The 21,268-nt window shown below is 37.0% G+C and overlaps 1 protein-coding gene across 4 annotated transcripts in view; it reads right to left on the bottom strand.

The window, feature by feature from the left end:
* Positions 1-1,227: 1,227 nt before the first annotated feature.
* LOC139462544 (hemicentin-1-like) overlaps positions 1,228-21,268 on the bottom strand; it is a 109,095-nt gene continuing 89,054 nt past the window's right edge. For 3 of the 4 annotated variants that reach the window (XM_071244353.1, XM_071244350.1, XM_071244351.1), the window contains exons 19-26: positions 18,311-18,493; positions 13,557-13,625; positions 12,069-12,171; positions 10,250-10,371; positions 9,589-9,700; positions 5,670-5,812; positions 4,308-4,382; positions 1,228-3,800 (exon numbers count right to left, since the gene is read on the bottom strand). In XM_071244353.1, coding sequence (XP_071100454.1) covers positions 3,718-3,800; positions 4,308-4,382; positions 5,670-5,812; positions 9,589-9,700; positions 10,250-10,371; positions 12,069-12,171; positions 13,557-13,625; positions 18,311-18,493 — 890 coding nt within the window. In that variant the 3' untranslated portion in view covers positions 1,228-3,717. The remainder of the gene's footprint in view (positions 3,801-4,307; positions 4,383-5,669; positions 5,813-9,588; positions 9,701-10,249; positions 10,372-12,068; positions 12,172-13,556; positions 13,626-18,310; positions 18,494-21,268) is intronic. The other variant, XM_071244354.1, reaches the window with a different exon arrangement.

Genomic DNA, 21,268 nt, shown 5'->3' with positions numbered 1-21,268 from the left:
AGGCTGGTTATTTATTGATTGGCCCTCGTAAGCTAACGAAAGGCGACAGGTACGTTATAGAGTTTGGACCAGACAAACCAGCGTCGGAGAGAGATACCAACAATCACGGGTCACAGTTCAAGGCCCATTCTTTCGCTTTGCTTATTCGTGGCTGCATTGTCTCTAAATTACAATACAGGTGAGGTGGGGTGAGATGGGGTCGCGGGTTCAAGGTCATTTCACTTACCGTATAACGACGTATAGAATCATACAAGGGACATTGTCCCGTTGTTGCATTGTTGCGATGACGCCTTACAAAAACAAGCAAAAACTTTCAAAATTAATCAAAGAGCGACAAGGGAACATTTTGTGACCATTGCGACAATGTCCATTCTAGGATTTCATATCGACGTACATGTACGTGTGTTGACTGCTTGTTCTAGTTCGGACTAATGCCTTTTTCATAGTGACAAGCGCCTGAGATACCATGTCACAGTTTAACATTGATATCCCACTCAGCCACAATTTTCTCACTCGACCAGATTTGTTTTATTCCCTTAATACCAAGCGCTAGGCAGGGTAACAACAAGTACAATGCGTTCCTATGACGCATCTTCCCGAGGCAAGAGAGTTAACTGACAATAAAAGTCCAGTCTCCACCCTTGCCAAACTAGGCTGGTATTGTGGAGTTACATTTTGGCTGGACTATCGAGTGTATGCATAGTCCAATCAAATTCGCACACCGAAATCGAAATCCGGTTCGTAAACTGTCATGCAGATTTCGGTCGATTGCAGGATTTGCAAAACATGTGCACCGCCAACTCGTTGTCAGCAGATATTTTTCCAATCTTTTCATGTTTTTAATCAAGATGCTCACGTGATTTGATGCATTTCGCGATGTAATACCCGTTTTATCACAATATAGATCTTGATTATCGATCAGATCGTTTTGACTGGGTGCCACCATTTTGTGTGAAGCAAATGCAAGTGATACGACAGGTAGAATCTGATTGGTACATGTACATAGGAGAGGCTTAGAAGAGACAAAACTGGTAATAGCCACTGGTGGCGCTACGATCGAACCCAGTAATTCCAGCCTAGTTCGGCAAGGGTGGAAACTGGACTTTTACTCGTAGAGTAAGTTAACTCCCTTGCCTCGGGAAGATGTCATGACGTGACCGGGGATTGAACACCGACCTTCCGCTCTCAGGGCAAAAACTGTATTCACTACAGACAACACACAAACACTTTGTACACAAAATTTTATTATAAAAACACCTAAATGGAAGACAGTAGGATCTCAAACAGTTTTAGTATAAAGAAGTATAGTAATTTCTCTATCCTCTCTGGCACAAACGATTCTGATTGGCTAATCACAGATACTAGCTTCCTAGGCACTGATTCTTATGTGAAATCTGGGGCACAAACATTTCATGATCTCAATCCATTTTATGAATCTTTGAAAAAAATCTACGATGTTGGCAGCCACCAACGTGGACACGAATGAAATATACAAACATAAATGCTACATCCTTTTGCAAGAAACAATGAGTGTATGAATAATAATATAACATAATAGTAATAAAATTAGTTATCTTGGTGGTACAAAAAATTAAATATGATCAGTCTCTTGAATGTGCATGGAGAATAAATAACAACAAAATCATTTAAGCAGAATATTAAAACAGAGACTGTTTCATTTCTGATCGTAATACACAAAAAACAATCAACTAATTTTCAAAGACCAAGTTTCTTTTGTCTCCTATTTTACAAGATGTACAACATTGTGATACAAAATCTACAAAAATCATGAAATATATCAAACGCATACTGAAATGTACCTTCATGAACAGTTATTCATTTTGTGCAAGCCTTTGTATTTCCAAACATCAAGAAACTGCCTTCTTGGAAAAAAAATAGTTTCAAAATTATATTCTTAAACCAATGTACAACAAAATGAAAGTATGTACAGTTTCTCTGCAACAGAAAGCGAATGTTATTGAAATAACAACAAGACTCTCAGACAAAATTAAGAATTTCAAAAACCAAACTTTTAAGAGTGTACACATGATGGGTAAATATGTACAATGGTATCTAACTGATTTACTGAGAGGATAGGAAAATCTGTTGATTAATATTGAGGGGATATACGGAAACTATACACCTCACAAACACAACCATATACCACACAGCTTTGAGATCGTTGCAACACAGGTCAATTAAACAGGCACAAATTTGCAAATACTCCCTAAAATGGACATTTGTGGTCTTATCAACTGATTCCAAACCTAAGAACAGACTCCGGTTTCTAAAAAATATTTAATTCTGTTTAATGTGTGTTTTAACAAAAGATGGTCATTTTAATAAATAAATTATGAAATTCAATGGTAAGGAGCGTATCCTGTTTAAAAATGACACCTTGCATCCAATTTAGACTCAGTTACAAATATTTACTCCTTGAATAATAGTTGAAAGTGCCTGCTTAATCAATTCATCATATAGGAACAATGAACAATATGAAAAACATGCCCAAACCATATTTTGAAAATGTTACATCAACAAAATATTTATTGAGTTTCAGAATTAAGTTTCCTGTTCAAAGATCACATATGATGGCATGTTACTTCGGATCAAAAGGCACCATGCACATTGAAGAGACTGGAGTTATCCTGTTGCTATGGTAACTACAAAATCTACCATTGATGATAACTAGAAGACCCAACCTCCCCAACAGGTATCTCCCTTTTTTCGGCTGCCATATGAAGTTTGCTCTGGCACACAGTGTCTAAATGTCGTCTATCAGCACAAACACATTTATTGACAAATATGGCACACTTTGTTGGGGAAGTTTCGTATAACTGGGAGCATCTGTATACACAAAACCTTAAATGTCATACAATATCATCAAGTCAAGCAGTCAGAGATTGTGTTCTGATTGTGACACTTATTTGGCACAAAGAATTCAAGCATAAGTTAATCCATGTTATAATAAGTTATGGCACTTTTGGATGACAAATCTATAGATTTACATAGCCATATTATCTTAATATAATCTTACTTCTGTGTCTGATAATATAACCACAGAGATACCTTGATATCAATAATTTTAAAATGTATGTGTTTGGAATATTGTACAAGAGATTTATAAAAGAAATATTACATAAAAATTTGAATAGTTCATTACAATTAGTTTAAATTTATAACTTTTAATTAAAAAGAATTTTTCAGATATTTACCTACTCAGTATGAATGAATACACATATTGAATACTAGTAACGGGACAACTCAGAGTGACGAAGTAGTTGTCGGTTATCAGGGTTACAGCATCAATGATCATACCTACATTTTAGGCACATAGTCAGTATGACTCTTTGTAATATCATTTATGACTCTTGTGGCTGGAGTCATATCAACACAACAGCCATTTGTGGTACAAGCTATAATCTAAGTGGTCTTATGGTCTTTCTAGATAGAATGATGAATTAATTCATCTTGTATTAATTCACTATAACTCAACAAAATGATATTTTTGCAAAAATAGAGAAAATCCAAAATGGCGACAATCTACAAAAGGGAGATAACCACAAGTACTCTCCAAAGGACTACTGCTAAAAATTTTGATGAACATAAGATGCTGTACAGTAGAAAGAATTCTTACAACACATAGATTTCAAATAGCTGTGACCACATGAACAAACTGATGTTAAATTGAAATATGGGCTAGAATTTGTAGGAGTTCTACCTAAAGCTTATTACTAAGATAGCAAGGACTTGGATAATGGTTGACACTAGGACAGAGGCGGTTGTCATACTGGCAGCACCTGAAACAACAAGAGTGAGTGAGTGAGCTGGGTTCATTGCCAATTGAACAGGGAGTATTTCATAGTGTGACAGTTTAATGCAAGAGGACCTCGGACAAGACAGACCCTTTGATATTTGGGTGTTGGCTCTTGTTTTTTTTGTTTCGGGTGTCAGGATGATATTGTTATAAAAAACAATTCCTGAGGGTTTACAAAAAACATCCTATTGTTCACTGGACATTTGGGATGTCCTGCAAAATTGAATGGTGAAAAGATCGAAATTGTTCAACTCCCCTTAACTACCTTATCTGTCAGAGCAGAGTTTGTTCCCTCTATTACAGGACACTATGATTTTGATAAATCAACACTTAATTGAAAATTTTTTTCGAGTTGTCGTTAACAAGAAAACTGACAAGCAGGGGCAAAAATATTTCCATTTAATTTTTGTCAACATAAAGCTTGTGCGAAAATGAAATGCTGACACTAAGAGTTATCAGCTGGAGATTGATTTGAATGCAATTGCCTTACCATTTGGTTCTTCCTTCTCAACTTTACCAACATTGATGCCAGTCACAGGAGCCTGAGTCACTTCTGCTTCATTGTCTGAGAAAACACGACAAAAGCAATGTTAACATCCAGACTGAGAAATAATGGTGATTACAAAAATGCAAGCAATCCATGAATAGACATGTAAATAAGAATTCATTTAAAGAGATCTTTACTTGCTAGTACCTTATCATACTATAGATAAGCGCCATAACATGTGATACACCCTACAACACCAACATATTGCATGGGAGTGTAACGATGTATCAAACTATCAATGTATTGAAATTGCTTTCCCTATGACTCTGCACTCTGTATAACAATTGCATAACATACTGCATGTAGTGAATAAACTATATAACATACTGCACACTGTATAGCATATATATTACATTCTGCACCCTGTATAACACTTGCATAACATACTTCATGTAGTGAATAAACTATACAACATACTGCACACTGTATAGCATATATATTACATTCTGCACCCTGTAGAACATTTGTATAACATACTGCACCTAGTGAATAAACTATATAACATACTGCACACTGTATAGCATATATATTACATTCTGCACCCTGTAGAACATTTGTATAACATACTGCACCTCTTGAATAAACTATATAACATATTGCACCCTGTATAACATATATATTACATCCTGCACCTTGTATAACATACTGCACCTAGTGGATAATCTACATAACATACTACACCCTGTATAACATATATATATGACATTCTGCACCCTGTATAACATCAATATAACATACTGTGCCCTGCATAACACCTATATAACATATCACACACCCTCTGTAACATCTAGATATCATACCACAGCCTGTGTAACACCTATTAAATATACTTTACCTTGTATAACACCTACATAACACATTGTATAACACCTATATAACACACTATATTGTGTATAACACCTGTATAACATACTTTGTCATATATAACATCTACATAACATACTATGTCGTGTATGACATCTCTATAACATACTGTCATATATTTTTGTTTTTGTTTGTTTGTTTGTTTAACACCACACTCAGCAATATTCCAACTATATGATGGCTGTCTGTAAATAGTCAAGTCTGGACCAGACAATCCAGTGACTGATATCATGGGACAAGCATAGTCGCCTTTTAAGGCAAGCATGGGTTGCTGAGAACCTATTTTACACCGGATCTTCACGGGTCCTATGTCAGATGTTATACATGACATAGGATGTTATATAAATGCTATGTCGATATAACATCTATATAGCATACTATGTCATGTGTAACATCTATATAACATTATAGTCGTATATACCATCTGTATAACATACACACCTTTAGTTGTGCCTGTGGGACAGTATTTTTGTGCCTGTGTCTCGAGATAGTGGAGATCATTCTTCATCTTGTTCTTCTTCATCACCATGCACTCGGAATCTGCCAGCGCAAGCTGTCTGCATTCTGTTGTTTTATGGATATAGCTGCAAGAAAATAAACATTGTATTAAACTGATTGTGTTATAGGCTCCTCCCATTGTTTCCATAGGATCATAGCCAAGCGTATCTCCATCAGAGTTTTACTGAAATATTTCCGGATACTATTTAACAGCAAAACAGCAAATCAAGTCATGAAAAAGGCCAAAGAAAACTGTGAATAAACGTTATAAATTTCTCTACAGTTCAGCTTCCATGTGTCATGCAATCCAAATTAAATTTCATAAAGAGAAAATGACATTTATTTCAGTATATGAGGTACATAACATGACACTTTGGACAATATCCCAGTAGAACTATAAGATATACATGATCCCAGTTGTTTCAATATCCCGTGTTACCAAACACTAATTACAGAGACAACAAGAAGTACGTCTGACTTCACACACTTACTCTCGGATCCATGATCTTAAAAGCCCGGATGTACGGGGATCAGTTATTGTACTGGACAGTGATATGATAGGGAGCAGTCATTGCTTTATGTTGCAACAACAGTGACCCTGTGACTGGCCAGAAACTAGGAAATACATGTCTGCTTGGAATGAACAATGTTTTACTAAAATGTGGCATTAAGCATTCTTGAAAATCAGGCAACTAAGCATAATACGGTTTTCCATGAACTGCTGATATCTGATGAAACAGTTTTTGAATTCATGCATTACTCTACATCAGCTTTACTCAGTGTTTGCAATGGAGTGATTGTACATGTCACTGGTATTGCATCTATTTGACAAACATTAATCCATCTTTCAGCAGGTGGAATAAAACAGTTTCTGGGGTTGAAGTTACAAAAAGACATCCCAGGTGATAGATACACCGGGACTAAGAACCATTTGCTGTATACATGTATTTCTAAATCCAATAGACATTGAATTTTTTTTTATTTATTTGCTGACAAAATACATTTGTTTTCATCTATAAAGTCTCTGACATTGAAACATATCTATAATTTCCTGGGGTAATAGTTGTTTTACTCCCCTTTCAGCAGGTACTGTTTTTTGTTGTTGTTATGTTTAATGCTGCACCCAGTAATATGGCGGTGGCCTGTAAATAATCAAGTTTGAACCAGACAATCCAGAGATTGTTATTATGAGCGACGATCAATGTTGACCACCTAATCTGATTCATTTGGTCGACAATAAGATCAACACAGGTTGCTGGGGATCACCAATCCAATCAGTCAGGTATTTCAGGCTTTGTATTCTCTGATTTGGTTGGATGAAAACTAGTTCTTGAAAACTAAATTTTGTCAAATGAACATAATTTCAAGTGGAACACTGTATCTCGTGTTTTGTTTCTCCTGCTGTTCTTATGTGATTTTATGTGTGCTTCATGGTGTCTGAGTGTTGACCTAGAGAGGAGTGTTATGTCAGTGATTACACCCCGGGGTCTAATCTATTTAAACCATGACCAACATTCAAAGAACCCTGGCACCTAAAAGTTTAAAAAACATTGTTTTGATAGCCATATTTAAAAAGATATTCAAGAAATCATTCCAGAATCCTCATCTGTGAGATCACTGTGTGAGACGGGTCTGTGTGATGCACGTGATGAATGTACCCTGTGAGATCACTGAGTGAGTCGGGTCTGTGTGATGCACGTGATGAATGTACCCTGTGAGATAACTGTGTGAGACGGGTCTGTGTGATACACGTGATGAATGTACCCTGTGAGATCACTGTGTGAAACGGGTCTATGTGATGCACGTGATGAATGTACCCTGTGAGATCACTGTGTGAGATGGGTCTGTGTGATGCACATGATTAATGTACCCTGTGAGATCACTGTGTGAGACGGGTCTGTGTGATGCAAGTGATTAATGTACCCTGTGAGATAACTGTGTGAGATCTGTGTGATGCACGTGATGAATGTACCCTGTGAGATCACTGTGTGAGATGGGTCTGTGTGATGCACGTGATGAATGTACCCTGTGAGATCACTGTGTGAGACGGGTCTGTGTGATGCACGTGATTAATGTACCCTGTGAGATAACTGTTTGAGATCTGTGCGATGCACGTGATGAATGTACCCTGTGAGATAACTGTGTGAGACGGGTCTGTGTGATGCAAGTGATGAATGTACCCTCTGAGATTACTGTGTGAGACAGGTCTGTGTGATGCAAGTGATGAATGTACCCTGTGAGATAACTGTGTGAGACGGGTCTGTATGATGCATGTGATGAATGTACCCGGTGAGATCACTGTGTGAGATGGGTCTGTGTGATGCACATGATGAATGGAACCTGTGAGATCACTGTGTGAGACGGGTCTGTGTGATCCATGTGATGAATGTACCCTGTGAGATCACTGTGTGAGACGGGTCTGTGTGATGAATGTACCCTGTGAGATCACTGTGTGAGTCAGGTCTGTGTGATGCACGTGATGAATGTACCCTGTGAGATCACTGTGTGAGTCGGGTCTGTGTGATGCACGTGATGAATGTACCCTGTGAGATCACTGTGTGAGTCGGGTCTGTGTGATGCACGTGATGAATGTACCCTGTGAGATCACTGTGTGAGATGGGTCTGTGTGATGCACGTGATGAATGTACCCTGTGAGATCACTGTGTGAGTCGGGTCTGTGTGATGCACGTGATGAATGTACCCTGTGAGATCACTGTGTGAGACAGGTCTGTGTGATGCACGTGATGAATGTACCCTGTGAGATCACTGTGTGAGACAGGTCTGTGTGATGCACGTGATGAATGTGCCCTGTGAGATCACTGTGTGATATGGGTCTGTGTGATGCACGTGATGAATGTACCCTGTGAGATAACTGTGTGAGACGGGTCTATGTGATGCACGTGATGAATGTACCCTGTGAGATAACTGTGTGAGACGGGTCTATGTGATGCACGTGATGAATGTACCCTGTGAGATCACTGTGTATGTCGGGTCTATGTGATGCACGTGATGAATGTACCCTGTGAGATCACTGTGTGAGATCTGTGTGATGCACGTGATGAATGTACCATGTGAGATCACTGTGTGAGACGGGTCTGTGTGATTCATGTGATGAATGTACCCTGTTCCTGGGTCACATCAACCTCACTCATGCCCTGGAACAAGTATACAATTAATATTGGACTAACCCCAGAACATTTATGAGTCACCTAAACTAGGAATGGGAGCACCATTGCTCTGTTTTGGTTGTTTTTTTTTAATCAAACTTATGAATCAAGGAGGTAAAGATATGACACTGAATTGTTTCAAAAAGCTGACATCTGATTGGATCAAGCACTCTTTCATCCTTAATTACGATTGGGTGGTGAAACTCACTGATGATTCACCTGTGAATGGTCTCATGCAGAGGTGTGTGTGTGTGTGTGTTTGTGTGTGTGTGTGTGTGTGCGTGTGCGTGCGTGCGTGCGTGCGTGCGTGCGTGCGTGCGTGCGTGCGTGAGTGCTTGCGTGCGTGCTAGTCCGGACTAACACTGATGTTATAGTGGTAGCACACATTTAACACATATACCCCATTCAGACACAATACACTGACTCTGAGCTGACCAATCCTTGTTGCAGCCCCATAATGCTGAGCGCCAGACAGGGTAACAACAAGTACCATCTTTTAACATCTTTTAGTATGACGTGGCCGAGGATCAAACTCCCGACCTTCCTCTCTCCGGATTGACGCTCCACCACTAGACCAGGGAGGCGGGCAGTATCGCCTCAGGGTATAAAGGATCCGATGTTAACAAGCTTGATATGGTGCTAGGCAGGAACTGATCCCAGCCTGGCAAGGGACGGAACACAATAACCCAACTCACTTGCACAACATGGGGACGTCAATGAGATCCTTTGGCTGGGTCTGCACTGTAACCGGAGGACGGCAGGTGCCATAGGACCCACACTTCATGGAGACCTTGTCATCACGGGGCACTGGGGGCAGAAAACATCCTTATCATACTGCGTTGGTAAACATGTTTTTGTACCGCCCAAATCTAGTTCCTAACCCGGAAAAATATCAGGATTTATTACATAAAATTGTAGTGAAAATGTTTCGACCCTGCAGTGAAAGGTTCTATCGTCTCTTATGACAAGCATTATAACAGACCTAATCTGACCCGACAAGCATTATGACTGACCTATTCTGACCCGACAAGCATTATGACAGACCTATTCGGACTCGACAAGCATTATGACAGACCTATTCGGACCCGACAAGCATTATGACAGACCTATTTTGACCCGACAAGCATTACGACAGACCTATTCCGACAGAACGAACATTATGACAGACCTATTCTGATCCGAAACCGGGATGTTGTTCCAGATGAAATATACTTAAGATTACATTTTCTTTTTGCTTCCTGTTTTATTTTTTTTATTAAAAAGCATAGAAATTCATATCAAGCGAGACCCTTACATTTGCACTACAATATAATTAAAAATTGCAGAGAAATTCCCGAGATTTCTTGCTAAACTTACATCTTGTACAATACTCGTCAAACCAGCCTGCCATGTCGGCCAGCGTTGCCTGCTGTTGGTCAGTGTTGATGCCGCACATCATCAAAGCATCATGTGCACATGTGAAAAACTGTTGCAGTTGGCTGAAATATGAATTTTGAGGTAGCTATACATTCACACATTCAAGCTATAAATTGACCCATAAATTATCAATTTTAGGCTTAACAAAACCAGTGATTAATATAATGAGCAATGTCCCATGACAATGGGGTACGAGGACACAAAATGTCACAGAGACTGACCCTCCAATATGAGTGAGTGAGTGAGTAAGAATAGTTTTACGCCGCTTTTAGCAATATTCCAGCAATATCACGGCGGGGGACACCAGAAATGGGGTTCACACATTTTATCCATGTCTGGAATCAAACCCAGGTCTTCGGCGTGACGAGCGAACGCTTTAACCACTAGGCTACCCGACCACCCCCCACCCCCCTCATCCAATATGACAATTATAGGTTTCTGGGGACATGTATATATATGTTCTAACTGTTGGGGGGTTAACCCGAATTCCATAAGTCCAATACAAATTTGTGGATTATCTGCCCCTTATGAACATAGATGTGAAGGTCAGGAAAGGGTCACTTCATTCATTCATAATGGACAAATCAATATTATCATCAAGATCAGACAATCTTTTAATTCGCTTTCTCATATGGTGTATAAAAAGCTTATTTCATTTTGCTGTTGCAAGCACAAATGTGACGTTATTGCTGGAGTGTATGGGCTGATCAGGCAGTCTAGGCACACTAATGCTTAAGGGCCGGTCAGGTAGCCTAGTGGTTAAAGCGTTCGCTCGTCACGCCAAAAACCCAGGTTCGATTCCCGACATGGGTACAATGTGTGAAGCCCTATTCTGGAGTCCCCCGCCGTGATATTGCTGGAATATTGCTAAAATCAGCGTAACGCCATACTCGCTCACTCACTAATGTTTCTTTTTACTAACGTTTTTGCTTCTTCATTTGTTGTTTGCGCTGGGCTCATCAATACTACAGCAATATGATGGTGAAATGTAAATAACTGGGCCCTGACTATACAATACAGTGATCGATATACTGAGCAACGATCCATGTCATCGGAGGACGATGAGGCGCAAGTAACCAAATCACAGAGTCCGACCACCGATCAATATGGTGGCATCTTACAACCAGTATTGTTTGCTTGGTCCTATTGTAATCCCCTTGAGAATTTACTAATGTAGGAGCATATATATATAGAGGATAGTTAATGTGTTTTCTCAAATACCACTTTTATCTCATCGAGTGAAGTGGGGAGAGTCTAATATTTTCACGAGTGAAGCAGTCACGAGTGAAAATATTAGACTCTCCCCAATTCACGAGATGAGATGAAAGTGGTATTTGAAAAAACACATTTTATTATATACATGTTTTATTTTTATTACTTGCAATTTATATATTTTTTCGAAAACAGTGTCTGATAAATTACTAAGTTCTCCCTGTCGCCCCTTTACTGCGCCGTATAAAAGGGGTTTGCGTAAAGAATACAGTTCGTGAATAAAACTAGCCCTGTTAATATATGTTATGCGAAATATATTATTTCATATCGAGTATTAAGTTCCGTGGACATTTTTGTTTGTCATAATTAAACATTCCTGTTTAAAATGGATAACTCTTTAATGTTTTGATTCAGGAGAAAGTAGTTCCGGCACCTTGTTTATATCAGTCACTAGTGACTGATATAACTTTTTTATCTATCTTGATCTATCGTCACTGATAAATTCCAGTATTTCATTCATATGTATATAATAAAATGTTATACTTACTCGCAAGATTTATGAGTTTTGAAATTATTGGGACTAAAGGTTGGAAGGAATGATTGATAGCAAGCCTGCAGTTTGCCACACTCAGGATGCGGGAACATTATTCCTGAAACACAAAAATATCATCACTATCATCCTGAAATGAATACATAAACGTCTGAAATGTGTACTACTTGATGTTAAAGTTACAGCAGCAGTGTTCAGTGTTGACGTTCCATACAGGTGAGGAAAGGTGAAATGTGTAAGAGTGAATATTATCCTACCCTATTTTTTATCCCGGGGATGAAATTCTCTAGTGTCAGGATGATTCTCCCCAGTGAATTTGAACCCATACCAGTGTGGCACTAGGGTAGGATACTATAATCTAGAGTAAAACTTCCCCCGGGATAATATTTAGGTAGGATATAATCCTTGCTTACACAAGCACCCCCAACCCACCCTTTCTACTCGGCCCTTTACCCACTAGACCACATAGATGGTCCATGTTTTATACACTAGGCTTTAGTTCAGTGGGTTCAGAAGGGGGAGTTGTTGTTTTCTGAATTATGTAGCAATACCACAACAATAATTCCTTGTGAATAACATCAAACCCAGCTGACTCGAATATTCAGACAATTAAAGCTTACACAATTCCATGTTTCTGTTCAACACAGCAATCTTAGAACTATGCCCGTCGATGTCGATGTTGAAGTATGTGTATTACAATCATCTTGGAATAGGGGCAGAACATTTCAGGGACTAAATTTTAAATAAATTTGTCAAGTATTTGTAAATGTAAATCTCCTTGGCCCCATTATACAAAGTGATCTTAGTGTTGAGACAATCCATACCATAACATGGATTTAAAACAAATCTAGCTCTAAGATCGCTTTGTAGAACAGGGTGCTGGTCCCCAATTGATGCAGTGATCTAAGCGCCAAGACAGTGGGAACTTCCAACACTTCATCCTAGGCTTATGATCAACATAGTGCTAAGATCGCTTTGTGGAACAGGGTGCTGGTCCCCAATTGATGCAATGATCTAAGCACCAAGACAATGGGAACTTCCAACACTTCATCCTAGGCTTATGATTAACATCTAAGATCGCTTTGAGAATAGAGGACTGGTCCCCAATCCATGCAGCGATCTTAGATCTGAGACAATAGGAACTTCAACACTTCATCCTAGACTAATGATTAACAAAGTGCTAAGATCGCTTTGTGGAATAGAGGACTGGTCCCCAATCCATGCAGCGATCTTAGATCTGAGACAATAGGAACTTCAACACTTCATCCTAGACTAATGATTAACATAATGCTAAGATCGCTTTGTGGAATAGAGGACTGGTCCCCAATCAATGCAGCGATCTTAGATCTGAGACAATAGGAACTTCAACACTTAATCCTAGACTAATGATTAAGATAGTGCTAAGACTGCTTTGTGGAATAGATCCCAGGTTAGAATAATCCATACCATTTTCTTTTACCAGTGTGACGGGTATAAAAATCTTACCTTGATTGTTGCCGTTTCCTTCTGGCTCTGGCTCGGGTGTGCCTTCATCAGTGATATGACCATCGGTTCCTGATTACAAGGAAGAATTACTTTACAAAACTGAAAATATGTTCTTTTTTCTTTCCTTGACGGAGACATATACCTTCAACAAAAAATCGTTATTCAAAACGACAATATTCATTTTTGAAATCCATTTCATGACTATGACCCCTCATGGTGGCCATGCATTAGACTCTGGTACAGAATGCCCAAATGTGTAGCAGTGGGAAGTCAGTGAGTGGCCCTGGACTGGAGCAATCTCCATCTTATTATAATAAAATGTAAATAATGTCTCACTTTTCCAAAACAAGTAAACAAACAAAATGCAAAAAATATTTTAAAAATTGAAAGACTGTTCCAAATAAATGTTCCAGAATTGTTTATTTCATTTGGAACACAGCAATATACATAAGTTATTATTAAATTATATTTTCAATTCATATTGGAAACAGTCTAATTCTACCCAATATTTTGTAAAAATATGAATGGAATTTAAATGAAAATATGCATATGCTTATGTCAAACACATAAGCATCCTCTTATAAAGGAATAATATTGGCTAATTTTCCAACCAAGATTTCAAAACATTTAAGTTTTCCCTCATATACTGAAACACAGCACCCAACATTCATTCTTAGGAATCAGCCAGACATGAATAGACAGCTAAAAATTATCAAATTGTAACTTTGTTTAGAAAACATACAGGAACATACATAAATACAAACATTGTGAAAATAAAAATAAATAATGAAAAAAATAATTGTTTCAATTTCTGAATGAGAAATATAAAAAAAATGAGTCCATCACTTTAAGGTCATCTGCTATGATAGGAATACTACCCAGTAATATTGTCTCTTCCCTCCCTTTCCCCCACCCACAACCAATCTAGTTATCAATATGTCCTTGGCAGCCAATACAAGCTTCAGTAATTGCACCAAAAGATAAAAGATCCATATTTCGTATTTATGAAAACGCAAAAATATAGAGAATCTACGCAAGTCGATAGATGTTTAAAATTCTGAGGCTTGCTGAGGCATTTTAAACTTTATTGATGAGTGTTGATATATTTGAAGATAAAAGATAAAATGGTAAGATTTTATCTACCACCAAAATCATTCTTCCAATACTTTTAGTTTGCAAGCAGTAATAACCAGTGTCTTGCGGGTAACAAGTACAGCTAACCAGCTTCAGAGACAGACATGTGATTTTCTGCATGGCATTGTGATGCAATTTCAATGAAGCTGTCCCAGGAGATATTGCTTGATCTCACCCAAGTGATATCTCCTGTGGAAGCCAGTGTTGGATGATAACACTGTAGGTCTTAAAGTGAAAATTAGAAAAGAACAAACTTTAGCCTGCTCTGTGGGAACCTCACATCCGAATCCGTGACGATCCGGGTTTTAATAGGTCTTCAGCAACCCATGCCATAAGAGGCGATTAACGGGATAGGCTGGTTAGGCACACTGACTTGGTTGATGCATGTCATTGTATCACAATTGTGTAGATCAATGCTCACGATATCAATCACTGGATTGTCTGGTCCAGACTCGATTGTGTACAGACCACTGTTCTATAGCTGGAATATTGCTGAGTGTGGCGTTAAACAAAGAAAGAAAGAGACAAAATAAAACCTCACATCCTTGATCACTTCATTCCTTTCTCCGACATCAAGATGTCATTCTTTGATATTACTGATATACTGGTCAAAGTGGAGTTAACCCAACTCACTCACTCACACACCACAGGGCATTTATTGGTTCAAATACGGTACCCAGTCGACGTACCATGTAAGAACATGTATAATGACATTAATATGGGAAACAAAGACAACACCTATACTGTAGGAATACCACAAAGGAGAGACACATCTAACAGCGATTGAGTGACCTTGAGAATAGATGACTCTCGTAATCTTAACATTTCCTTCTTTGATGAAACTAATAATTAATACACATTTGGAATCAAAGATAAATGCAAAAAGATTATGAAAAGATCATATTTTCAATCAAAAATAGCATTTTAATTTTTGTTATTTATTTTTTCACTTTTGAACAGTCAAATATACACTTGTCTGTTACACAGATTCTTTAAATTTCCTGAACCTTAATTTAGGTGTGATGCAGGTCTTAGAAGTTTACCACTCTGGTGAAGACTGGCCATGATGCAGATAAACCAAGGATTATAATAAGCATGATAATGCCACTTAGGATTCAGCCCCATGATCAGTGGATCCTGCGAAAATAAGGGAGACAACTCTATTTCTAGAACCGTACACCACAGGCTGCATCTTTCCACTTCTAACAAAGATGGCCAATTGCAGGAACAAGTAATCAATTTGCTGTAGCCTCTTAATTTAATCAGGACATGGCTGTCATGGAACTTTGCCTTAGGTGCCACAATTCATTATGCAGTTGAACCCGTGAAGATCCGGGGTAGAACAGGTCTTCAGCAACCCAAATAGCAACTATCCTTGTTGTAAGAGGCGACTACTGGGATCATGTTGTCAGGCTCGCTGACTTGGTTGATACATGTCATCTTATCCCAATTGCGTAGATCAATGAGCGTGATTCACTGGCTTGTCAGGTTCAGACTCGATTATTTACAGATTGCCATCATATAGATGGAATACTGCTAAGTGCAGCGTTAAACAACAAACAAATAAACAAATATGGTGTCCCTTGCATTGCTAGGAACCTGTGATCGTGGCTTCAAATCCCAGTTCACCCTGATAATGTTTCTAAACAGCACCATACACATGTTCATGGGTTTCGCCAAAGTGGTAAACATTGCAGACCTGCATCAATTTGGGCTTTCTCCCACATCAAGACAAGCTGACACACACATCATCATAAATTGAAGCACTGTTGAAAATGGTGTTAAAATCCAACTCACTCACTCACTCACTCAATGAACTGAATCATACTTCAAGAGTGCAACTGGTGTTACTCAATCCATGTTAAGTATGAATATCACAAGACAATGGCTTTTAGAAAGTGGCCAAATGTAATATATGTAACATTTGTTACAACTGAACACTATCTAAAAGCCATTGTCTTTTCATATCTTTTGGCCATGGGAGCCATGCCAATTAACACTTATCAGAAGGGTACACAACATATGTGACTAGACTACCAGTTGTCGTACTTCCATTTGGGTGGAAGGCTTAGTGGCTGAGTGGGTTAGATCGCTGACTTTGTGTACTGGCTATCAGGTGCCTTACTTTGAGAGTGTGGGTTCGAATCCCGGATGGGTCGCACCCCAAAGAGGTGAAAGTGTAAACCCAAATATATTCATCATGTATTCATCATGTCAATCCTAACATAGAATCTAAATCAGTGGAAGATTCAAGATATGATTTGTGTGTTTTAAAAAGAGATTTAGTGTGTCTTTTTCTACGGCGATACCTTTGTGTACATTTATATTTTGAGACAGAAAATATTAGATATTAAAATAATTTCAAAAGAGAAAGTTGTTATAAATCACTCCAAGAATGCAATAAGCAGCACTGTAGTGAATCATCATGGCGTCTAAAAGCTTCACTCGAACAGAAGACCCCAGAACAACAACAGTAAACAAACAAACACACACAGAGGAATCAGAGTGTGAAAGTTGAGAGATGATATGTAGGAATATCACATATAGAGATATATATATGTACATGGAACTTCACATTTAGTATGCACATATTTCTATACACATCACGTGGAACTGGAATATATATAACTATACATATGGAAGATATACAACTATACATATGGAAGATATACAACTATACATATGGAAGATATACAACTATACATATGGAAGATATACAACTATACATATGGAAGATATACAACTATACATATGGAAGATATACAACTATACATATGGAAGATATACAACCATACATATGGAAGATATACAACTATACATATGGAAGATATACAACTATACATATGGAAGATATACAACTATACATATGGAAGATATACAACTATACATATGGAAGATATTCTGGTTGGTACAACATTAATGTATTATTAAGTTGAAAGATAAATATTTTGTTTATTTATTTGTTAGTACTTATGAAATTAATATACTCTAATTGGTTGTCGCTGAATACTGTATTTGTGTCATAAACTATTCTTGTATGTTGTAGTTAGTTATGAGAAGTATTTATTTGTAACTGTTTACCAGAAACAAATTGTAAAGTCTCTGCAAACTAAGGAAACAGTTATTTCAACAGGTTTTTCAATACTTGGGATATTTTTACATAGTAATTACCATTAAATCTAATTATATGCATTGTAAGTAGTATGCAATCATTTTGATTATTTTTCATTTCATTTACATGTACTTTTTTTCTGTCCAAAAATAATGTTACATTGTATAGGTTTGTTTAAAAAAAGTATCTAAAATTTCAAAAAATGGTTTCTTTCTTGTTTTTTTTGCAATGTAGCAAATCACAGTCCCCATTCAAAGAGATTCCCGGTTTCAACAGCAAAGTCAGGTATTCATGGCATGTTCTGGGATTTCGGAACATGATATATAACCACAGTTTTCCCAGGAATTTCTAGGATAAATATCCTAGCACCACTCATCATTTAAAACATAAATATTCTTTCTGTGGAGTTCGGCATTTTTACCGGCATAAAAATTCCTTTCATTTGAAACCAATGTTTATCAAATTTGTTTCAAATGATTGTTGACAGGCAAATGTAATGCGATCCTACCTATTTCATAATACATGGTAGTATTTTCTACCATATTTCCTTCTTGTATACTCTCGGTCGTATATTCCGCAGATGGCATAATGTCCGACGTGACATATGTCGCGTCTTCCGTAGTAAAATTTCCCTCAAATATTTCGGCAGTTGTCTCGGGTTCAGGTTCGGGCATGCTTGTTGTGCTGTCTCCTGATAGTGGAAATGTAAAATCGGGATGATAAAATGTTGTCATCTCCTTGGAGACGCAATGATGTTAGTGTGCCAAGCGCCCCGATTAGCATGATGCTCATTCCACTGACCACCGATTTGTTGAGAGTGTTTTTGTCAAATTTGAACAATAAAATAGAATGTTAAAACCTACAATAAATAAATAAAAATAGATAATTAAAAAAGTAAATAAATAAATATTTTAAATAAATAAATAAATAAATAAATAAATAAATAAATAAATAAATAAATAAATAAATAAATAAATAAATAAATAAATAAATAATATAGATATTTTTAATAAATAAATAAATAATATAGATATTTTTAATAAATAAATAAATAAATATTTTAAATGAATAAATAAATAAATAAATAAATAAATAAATAAATAAATAAATAAATAAATATATAAATTTGTACCCATTTTATAATAAAAATCAAAAGTGAATACATAAATATGGCCTTAGAACAGAATGAGTACCATTAAGGGTCATGTTTTGGTTAGTAATGAAATTATGAAATGTTTTGTGTCTGTATGAATGGAGGAAGGTGCTGTTGATAACAGAGTTCCTTCAAACAAAACAAAACCTCTGTGTGTTAGAGAACGTATTTGTCAGGGTTGTTTTAGTCAACAAGTGCAATTCATATTTCTTTCTTCATTCCTAGGTTAGGTTTTGGTAAAAAGTTTTTAAAAGTTTAAGAGATTGTGCAGATCCTCCAGCCTCCGGCTTCAGTTTGGTTATCGGAGGATGAGGATGGGGAAGTACAAACAAAACAAAATATCAGTTGGTAGAGTAAGAGACAGACCATCCATAGGTATCACAGAAAGTTTCACAGAGGTTTCACAGAAGTGTCACAGAAGTTTCACACAACGTCACATCACGAACTGACACCTAGATGGTTGGCAAGCAGGAAACATGTACAATGTGTTTGTGACTGAATCATACACGTCACGACAGCCTCTTAGATGCATTTTTTCAACTTGACCTTGAAATTCAATACAGTAAAACAACATCAAATCTATTTCTTCTTTAATTGATTTTCTAGGCCATTTAACACAATGTGTCTACTTGATCAATCTTCCGGAAATTTTAACTAATTAAATATTCTCATTTCTAGGCTTTTAAAAAAGTCATAGTTTAATCAGAAAAATATTTTCTTATTTTATGGCTTTTGTAAAAGTTTAAGATCATCAGTAAAAATGTGGAGCAAATGTGACTGACCTATAGAAATATGAAATATAGAAATGTGAAATATAGAAATATGATTACATGTCTGGATAAGTTTATGCATTTAGACATACATTAGGTTCAAAGTGGTTTTCTGACTGCAGTTTGGGAATATATATTACATCATATCACATTATATAACATTAATACACATTCTTAGAATAATGTGAAAAGTGGAGATTATCTCTGAATATCTGTTCGTGATATGACGTACGACAAGATGATAATTATTGAGAGGTAAAGAAGACAGGATGAAGGTGAGGTTATATTATACAGAGCCATGCACAAGTAAAGACAAATAGATACTGTATACACATGGTTTGGAAGATTGTAAACACAGTGAGTGCAAAAAACTTTGAAGTCTTCCTCAGACGCCATCTTCCTCTCCATCTTGTTCCAATGAACTTCCCTGGGAGGCAAGCGCCATTGTAGCATTACTGTACATCTAACAATAAATACTTGTTCTATCTACCAGGGGTAGTTCAAGGATTTAGCTAGGATTCTAAACTAAGTGCCTTTGGCAAGTAATTTGGGATATAATCGTGATATTGTTCAAAATTTGATTATTTTTATGTTCTTAAATTTGTATATTCTTAGGAACTAGGAAATTTTAAATTCAAATTGGGAATTTTGACTGACATTTGCTGCAGACTTGGGGCTGAATATATGTTTAGGTCTAGATAAACCCCTGTATATATTTCTGAAGTTTCACAAACTTTTACAAAAACAGAAGCTTATGTTCCATATTGTAAAAGTTATTCCTTTCAAATTTGGAGATAACTGTCAGCTTAAATCACTTTTCCAAACTGGACTAATTAAAAAATGTTTGAATTGAAATAAATAGATATTTGGTTGGTAAAGTGAATTTCTTTAAGACTAGAAGACTTGTGTCTTAAACCATTTCAAAACATTTGACCTATGCAAAAACAATCTGAATAACCATGGCTTCATGAATATTTTGGGGGAATTTTTAATGAAATTGTGTGCTCAGTCCTCACTACGAAATTATCCCCCAAATTATTCATGATCCCAAACTGTTTTGGTTCAGTATATTTAAGGTTTCAGTTATATAGTGATCTTTGATGTTAAACACTTAAACTTACAAAGTAGGATGTAGGATTACATGAACCAAAAGTCACATAGATTTGAGTCAAACGTTTTCAGCATAGGGGATGTGTGGGTTGTCTAGTGGTTAAAGCATTTGCTTGTCACGCCAAAGGCACCAGTTTGATACCCCACATGGGTACAATGTGTGAAGCCCACTTCTGGTGTCCCCACCCGTGATATTGCTGGAACATTGCTGAAAGCGGTGTAAAACTATACTCAAGCAATCAATTTTCTGCATAGTGAAATTATATTTTCAAAGAGGTATTCTTGCTTATCTCTTTCAATAAGAGATGAGGTGGCAATTTCAATGTTGATATTGAAAGTTTGGTTGACACCTTCCTATTTGAATCCTATCTGTCATTGTCATGACAGGTTAACAATAGTCATATGAAAATATTGGGTGTTCTTTAACTTCTTT

Source organism: Haliotis cracherodii, unplaced genomic scaffold, assembly GCF_022045235.1.
Source record: "Haliotis cracherodii isolate W230 unplaced genomic scaffold, xgHalCrac1.p SCAF_15, whole genome shotgun sequence".
Lineage (NCBI taxonomy): Eukaryota > Metazoa > Mollusca > Gastropoda > Lepetellida > Haliotidae > Haliotis > Haliotis cracherodii.
This window is presented reverse-complemented; position numbering and strand designations above follow the sequence as displayed.